This window comes from Chondrus crispus, genomic scaffold, assembly GCF_000350225.1.
Source record: "Chondrus crispus Stackhouse genomic scaffold, scaffold_650, whole genome shotgun sequence".
NCBI classification, from domain to species: Eukaryota; Rhodophyta; class Florideophyceae; order Gigartinales; family Gigartinaceae; genus Chondrus; species Chondrus crispus.
In genome coordinates this window covers 4,761-12,283 of record NW_005178654.1, presented here as the reverse complement: position 1 = coordinate 12,283, position 7,523 = coordinate 4,761, and the positions used below count along the sequence as shown (strand labels likewise).

Sequence of the window (7,523 nt, the reverse complement as noted above, 5' to 3'; positions counted from 1 at the left end):
GTTGTGTAGGGTTTATTGACTGCACGAAGATCAAGATGAACAGGCCAGGCGGACACGGTAGTATGCAACGCAGTTGCTATTCGGGGCACAACCGCATTCACTGCCTAATCTATCAGACAGTTACAACACCGGATGGATTAATTTTTTCTTTGTATGGTCCTGAGGTGGGTCGAAGGCATGACTTAACCCTTCTCCGGCAGGGCCAACTTGAGGAGAGACTACAGGGCTGTTTAACTATAGTCGATAGGCAGTATCATCTCTACGGTGATGCTGCGTATATGATCCGGCCCTGGATGCAAGTAGCATTTCCCCGTATATGGGCAACTGTAGAACAGGAGATATATAATACCAGGATGAGTGCTCTGCGCGTATCCGTCGAATGGAGCTACAAGGACCTCAAGCAGCTTTGGTCTGTAAACGACTACGCACGTGCTCTAAAAGTCCGCCAGGCGCCCATTGGACTCATATATATGGCCTCAGCTTTATTTCTGAACTTCAAAACATGTCTTGAAGCCGGAGGGCAGGTGCAAACGTTCTTCAAGTGTGCCCCACCCACTCTGACCCAGTACCTCAATGCAGAGTAAAATATGCGCGCGGCGCGCACAGCGCGAAGCACGAGGGCGAGATCACTGCAACTTGTTGGCAAGGGCCGCAAACACGTCGATCATCTTGCTCCTTTCGAGAATGGCCATTTCCGTTCCTCAATTTCCACACCCATCTTTCTCTCCTCTACATCCAGCTTGCGTCGTTTTGACGCTCGCACGACGTCAAACCGCTTTCCCTCTTCCTCCACACGTCTCTTTTCCAATTCATATCTTCTCTCTTCCAACTCCAACCGCCGACTGTCCTGTTCCCTACGCGACTCCATATCTCGTACAAGGGCTTCAGTGGTATCCTTGTCGGACTCGTAATTGATTCTCCGCCTTGTCTTCCCAACATTGGGGTTCCTCCCCCCTCCCGGCGAAGCGCGACTAGCAGTACCCTGAGAACGGTTCTCTGCTTCCACCTCTACAGTATGACCCGCGGTCTCCCCCTCACCACGAGTTGTCCGGTTTAACGCCATGCTCCTCAGCTCCTCCCCAGCAACTGCCAAACGCTTCTCCTTCTCCGGACGTTGGTCCTTGGCCGCCCGCTCTTTCTCTGCGTGCTCGTCCATATCTAAAATGAGATCATCGTGCAGCGTCTCCCTCTCCGCATACACCTCCACTTGTCCCGACGATGCCATGGATTTCTTATAGTCCGAACGTCGTTTCGAGATAACCACCTTGAACCGATCTTCTAGACTCTTCTGGGAGGGCGGGTCCTTCTGTCCTAACAACGCCGGGGGCGCCGTGGATACGAATGTAGAGTGAGCTTCCTCAAATAAAATGCCTAATCGACCCCATGGTGCCACATGCGCTTCCGCAACCGACACCGCTTTCATAAGCAGGATGTCGGCCGAGTCGCTGAAGCGGAAGCGCTTAGAGCGAGGAGCAAATTTTTGCTGGCGTGCATGTGGGGGAGAGGGGTCGCCGCACTGCGTAGGTGCAGTTTGGAGAGCGGCTGCAGAGATAGAGTTCGCAGGCGGAGGGGAAGAAGCTGTGGTCTGAGAGGTGGGTGTGTTGCCTTCGTGGCGTGTCGGAACAGGAGAGGTCCGGGCGAGGGTGGCGTGAGATTCATGAGACGGAGGGGGCGGGGACAATGCAGGAAGAGTCAGTGGAGGTGTGAATGTGCGAGAGGAGGGGGATGCCGTGGTGTTGGGGATACGAAATGGTGGAGAGATGAGAGGGATAGATGGGGTGCGTGATGTTGTTTGAAATGGAAAGGGCGTTGATGCAGGGTGTTCAAACGTCCTTTCTCGGTTTCCGGCGCCAAAAGCATGATTGAATCAAGTGCATATAGAGGGGTGGTTCTGAGGTACCTTTTTTAATTTCGTTATGGGGTTGCATCCAACGAAATCATTCTACGGTGCGGGGAGCAATTCTCGTTAGGCAATGACACCTGTCCCGCATATCGAAGATTTGTCGTGAATTTGTCGTATTTTAGAGCTTCGTAATCTCTCTAATGAGCTCTCGATCTTTAAATCCGACCCCAGATTCGGTCTCCTCGTTGCTTTTACAGTCGTAGACGCACCTCAAGTTTGGCCTTTACAATACTGTATGCCAGCAATGTGAGTATTGATGCTGTCCCTTTACTTTTTTTGGCACTGTATCAGTTCGGTGACTTTTGCCGAAATATGGGCCAATCCATTTTCCCCGGAATGTATAAAGTGGGGTACAGGGGGGGTCGCTCAATAGTGCCTAATTTAGTGCCTAATTTAGTAGTGCTTCCCTCTATATAGTGCTATGGCTCACCCTCTGGCACAGGTTATCATAAGCTCACACGTGTATCATCCGGCATGGTTCAGTACTGTTGCGGATTCAAATTTGATTTCTACGCGACACGTGGTACACGTGAGAGCTGCATGCGCGGCACACCCCGACACTGTCGGGTGAGGGAATCTAGGGGAGGCGAGGACGTTGCGGGGAAGCGAGGACGTTGCGGGGGACGAGAACGTTTGGACCCTGTGGTGTCGTTGGGCTGGAGGCTGACACAAGGCGCTGAGAGGAGCCGCCCGAACCAAGGGAGGTGTCGGGCGGAAGCGCGGACAAGACGTTGGACGTGGGCATAACGTTGGGCTCGGCGGTGCGCCAAGGAGAACGGCGAGATCGGAGACGGCGAGATCGGAGAGGACAGGAGACTTAAGAAGACCAGGAGATCGCGACGGAGGGGCTGAGGCAACGGCCCGAGTCTCGGGGGGTGGCAGCTGGTGCCGGCACGGGACTTGGGGGACGGAACGGCCTCCAAGGGCGGCGGGTATCGGGAGTATAAGATAGACGCGACGCGCATGTAGGAAAGGTATCGAAGAAGCTACAGGCGAGCTGGAGGTAAACTCGAGGACTACTTTCAGATCCTGCTGCGTCCGCGATCGGTGAGGTATGCGGCTTGGACTAGTCGCAACATAACAAATTTGGTGGTGAGTACCACACCTGATTGTCCAGGTCTGGATTGACAGGGACAAGGAACAAGGGCCGGGTGGGAAGAATGAACCCATCAGGAGACCGAGTCGGTCAGGGCGCAGGACCTCCAGGGCTTTGGACAAAGCAAGAGGAAATGGAGGAGAAATTTGCGCAGATGACGACAAATGACGGAACGATCGAGACTGGAGGGGCATCGCGGGACAGGCGCCAGCAACGGTCACCGATTGAGGCTGAAGGTCTGGATCCCTTGGCACCGTTGGAGTCTTTGAGGGAGGTTATGCAGGAGATCCTTACCAACCTGCAGGACAATACAAGGGCAATCAGGGCAGTCGGGAGCGCAGTAGGAGACCTAGGGGAGCTCCTCGATGGGCGCTCGGACGACGATGGAGCCCCCTCGCATGCCCATTCCCCACACCGTGGCAGGGAGGCCGGTCCACGTGGGCGGGGTGTGGCGCCGGAAGCGCAACCACCCGCAGGTGGCTCAACGCCGGGCACGCCCTGTCAAGAAGGAAAGGGCCCCAGGCGAGGCATGGACTTGTCCGCCGCCTCCATGGACGACAGCGAACTGCTGAAACCAGGCACCGCATTCAAGATCTACGCTAAATCCTTGGAGCCTGTCCGCATCTCAACTGCAGGAGATACGAATTTTTTCGCGGCACACAAGGCATGGAAACTGATCCAAGACTTTCCGGTTCACCCCAACCATCAACGCCGCTTGCTGGCCTCGGCATTCTCAGGGACCGCCCTATCGGTTTTCGAGCGGATTGCGTCGGCCAACCTACAGTGCTGCGCTGAAGAACTCTGGGTCTAACAACGGTATTAAGGGTACCTCTCGCCCGATGCGTTATACAGTGCTGATGGATGACATCAACTTCACTCCTGATGAGATTCAAGGTCTGACCTATCGTCTTTGCTACCTCTTCGCCAGGAGCACGAGAAGTGTCTCCATCGTTCCACCAGTTTACTACGCGGATCTTCTTGCCGTGCGTGGGCGTGCGTACCTATCTGCGAGGAATCCCTCTCGTTTTGAAGTGCGCCCAGACCAGCCACAGATGCCACTTGCGCAAGATTCTCCTCTTCCGACGGAGTATGCAACGGGCATTCCCAAATTGCACGAAAACTTGGCTGGCACCTTGTACTATGTGTAGCTTCTAGCAGCTACAACTGCGCTCTAATACGTTCATAATCCTCTGATCCCGGTAGATGAATCTCTCATGGCGTCCTAATACTGTGGTAAAGAACACGTCATCGTGGAGATGCGCCACGTGCAACCTGAAGCATCTCAGAAATGGACTCGATTTTTATTTTTGCAGTCGCCCGCCCTGCCAGCATACCACGGTGCCTTTCTTCCTCGTCAATACGCTGCCAACCCTCCCATGTGACTGCCTCCGCTGATGACGTTCTCAACCATTCGTGCAGCCCGGGTTTTGCGTTTGCCAACAAATCAGGTAGTTGAGAAACCACAGACTCTGCATCCCATTTGTTGTCCCCAATTATTCCTGTGGCTTTCCCATTCGCCCATCCCACGCGATACCCTGAGCCCTCATCCGGACAATACCCAAGGCTAAGAAATATGCAACTGTGTTCTTCTTTGATAAACGATTGGTCTCCTGGTTTCTCGTCTCGAGTTGTCAGTTCCATATCAATATTTCCATTGGGTAAAAGCTTGAAACTCTGAGGTGAAGACAAGAACTGTAAATGGAGCGTCTTGCTTTCTCCCACTCCCTTCTCACTCCCTGCGCTCCCCGCGCTCCCCGCATCCTCCGTTCGCTCAAACAGCAGTTTCAACGCCCGCTTTGACGTTCTCTGTAAATCCGGGGACTCTAAATCCCGCTGCAGAAGGCTGTGACTGCACTTCGTAATGATACCAGGTATTTTCGTGACAACCTCGCGAAGCGCGGCTGTTGTCCAGGCAGCGCGGGCCGGGTTTTTCCGTCCAACCACTGACACTGTTTGAATACGCGCCTTTTGAAGCACGTCAAGAGCGCGCGGAGACACATCCGTGTCTGCGAAATCCTCTGTTGAACGAAGCAGTGTACGCGCAACATCGATCGCCACGTTTCCTAGGCCAATGACCGCGATGTCGGTGCCGGATGAGATGCGCTTCTCAATATCTGCCCTTTTTCCTGTTTCGATCTCTGGGTGCCCATTGATCCATTTGACGAAGTCATGAGCGGAATGTACGCCCTGATAGGGAATCTCTACGTTAGGAAGACGACGAGGGGCTTTGGCGCCCGTTGCAAAGACAGTGAGGTTGTATAGTTGTGAAAGAGTATCTTGATCGAGGGGCGTTCCAGGCCCAGCGGATATGTTTCCGTAAAAGGAAATGTGATCACGATTCGACTCGATGAACGATGAGAATTGGGATATCGCATTTTTGGTCGAAGGATGGTCTGGCGATACTCCATAGCGAACAAGGCCGAACGGAACGGGTAAGCGTTCTAAAATGTCAACGTGCATGGTAGGATATCGTCGGAGAAGCGCTTGGGCCGCGTAGATTCCCGCCGGGCCAGAACCGATGACCGCGCAGCGCATGACGAGAGACTCGCTTCTTCTTCGGGAAGGAGAGCGGACGGGAAGATTGAAAGCGCTGTTACAACATGATCTTCACTGAGGTACGTTTCGATTTGAGTCAGAAGGGGCAAAGTTTGAGGGGATTATGCGTACAAGGCTCCGCAGTTGGTCATGAGCTTTGTGAATTCATTTTGAGCCTTAATTTTATCCTTCTCCTTGCTCTTTCACGCTTCACGCTGAGAGGTTTTGAACCGCAACCAATGACATCTGGCGCCACACACATTCTTTATTCGACCTTCGCGAAGCATTGGTTGGGCTGTGCCATCATGGGCATGTTTGCAATCGGTCTGCACCAGAAATCGCAGCATTGCGACTTTGCTAGAATCTTCATGGACGTGGCCTCACTTTGCCGCGTCTCAAACTCTCACAACCCCGTATCCCGTTCACGATTCTGCAGTAACGCAAGAGCAGCGTCACACATTCCCGAAATATCGCGACTTATCTTTACTCTTCTAACACCCCTGCTCTGGGGTTTTTGAATTCTGTACAACCTCTGCAATAGCCTCTGCTACCTGCGCTACGTTATTCTCGTTGAGTCCAGCGATGTTGATCCTCGAGTTTCCCGTCAGGTAGATATGGTGAAGAACCCTCATTCTTTCAACTTGCGAATACGTCAGCCCCAACAGCACGAACATACCCTTCGTCTGTGTAATGTGCTTCCAATGCCCCGCTACTTTCCTTCGTTCAAGCTCATCCCTCAACCTTTCCCTCATCTTTCCAATCCGCCCTACCACCTCTTTGATTTCCAATAACCACTTTGCTCTCAAAGTATCATCTCCCATCACCTTGGCCGCGATAAGCGCCCCATGTGCCGGTGGGCTTGAGTACATGCCCCGCACCAGCCAGCTCAGCTGACTCAAGAGATTAGTTGCCGTGTCTCGGCCCGGCACCTTATCTGCCACGCATACACTTACTGTGCCCACCCTTGAATTGTACAGCCCCAGGTTCTTGCTGAATGACTGCGCCACAATGACATTGATCCCTTTTCTAACGAACGTCCTCACAGCACATACATCCTCCTCCATGTCACCACTCGCCAGTTCCTGGTATGCCATATCAAACACCGGCACTAAACGCCTTTGTTGAACAACGTCAGCCACACGTCTCCATTCCCGCTCCTTGAGATCCGCGCCCGACGGGTTATGCGCACACGCCTGCAACAGCACAACATCTCCACGTTTCGCCTTCCCCAAATCGGCGAGCATTCCGTCGATATCCACGGCATGCCTGTCATAGTCATAGTACCTATACCTTGCCAACTTGAGTGCCTCCATGGGAACCATTTGGACATGATTAGGCCATGCCGGCAGAGACACATGGGCCTCCTCAGCGCCCAGCACGCGCGACGCCAAGGAGAGCGCGAGTCGGAGCGCGCACGAGCCGGATACTGTGTGCAAGCACGCGACACGGCCGCTCTCAAAGACGTCGTCGCCGTAGATCAGGCGGGCGGATTGAGAAGCCAGGTGTTCGAGGCCCGAAATGGGGAGGTAGGCGTGGTCATAAGTTGACGAGGCTGCGATGGAGAGGCGGGCGTCGCGCACGGCACGGAACTCGTGGACGTTTCCGCCGGCGTCGCGGTAGGCGCCGACGGATACATTGACGGCCAACGGGGAGGGATCTTGCTGGTACGCTTGATGAATGGCCAGAATTGGATCTCGTGGGGCGGCAAGGACGTCCCACTTGGAACGCTCAGAAGTGGATGGGACTGGGTCGGGTACACGCATGGTGAATGGAAAAGTTTGGATGAGCAGAGCGAACAAGGCCGAATACCAGCGACACGGTTAGACGCAACTGGGCTTGGACAAATGGGCGAGATGTAATGAAATAGTAGCCGCACGCGAGGCGTGCAAGCATGAAGATTATTGCTCAGGTGGGTGCGATGTATGGCCTTGAGCACGCACTACAAGCACATTGAAGGCGGCGAAGCGCGATAAGACACGGAAATGGCAG

General features: G+C 54.0%; 1 protein-coding gene; it reads right to left on the bottom strand.

Moving 5' to 3' along the window:
- Nucleotides 1-5,985: 5,985 nt before the first annotated feature.
- Nucleotides 5,986-7,297, bottom strand: CHC_T00010017001 (Aspartate aminotransferase). XM_005710936.1 is given in 2 exon segments: nucleotides 5,986-6,025; nucleotides 6,026-7,297. 1 exon segment carries the CDS (start codon nucleotides 7,295-7,297, stop codon nucleotides 6,026-6,028), a length of 1,272 nt encoding a protein of 423 aa, XP_005710993.1. The 3' UTR covers nucleotides 5,986-6,025.
- Between the last annotated feature and the right edge of the window lie 226 nt (nucleotides 7,298-7,523).

Bases quoted from the DNA above. Each gene is read 5' to 3' on its own strand.
- CHC_T00010017001 (XM_005710936.1), bottom strand. From the start codon at position 7,297: ATGCGTGTACCCGACCCAGTCCCATCCACTTCTGAGCGTTCCAAGTGG.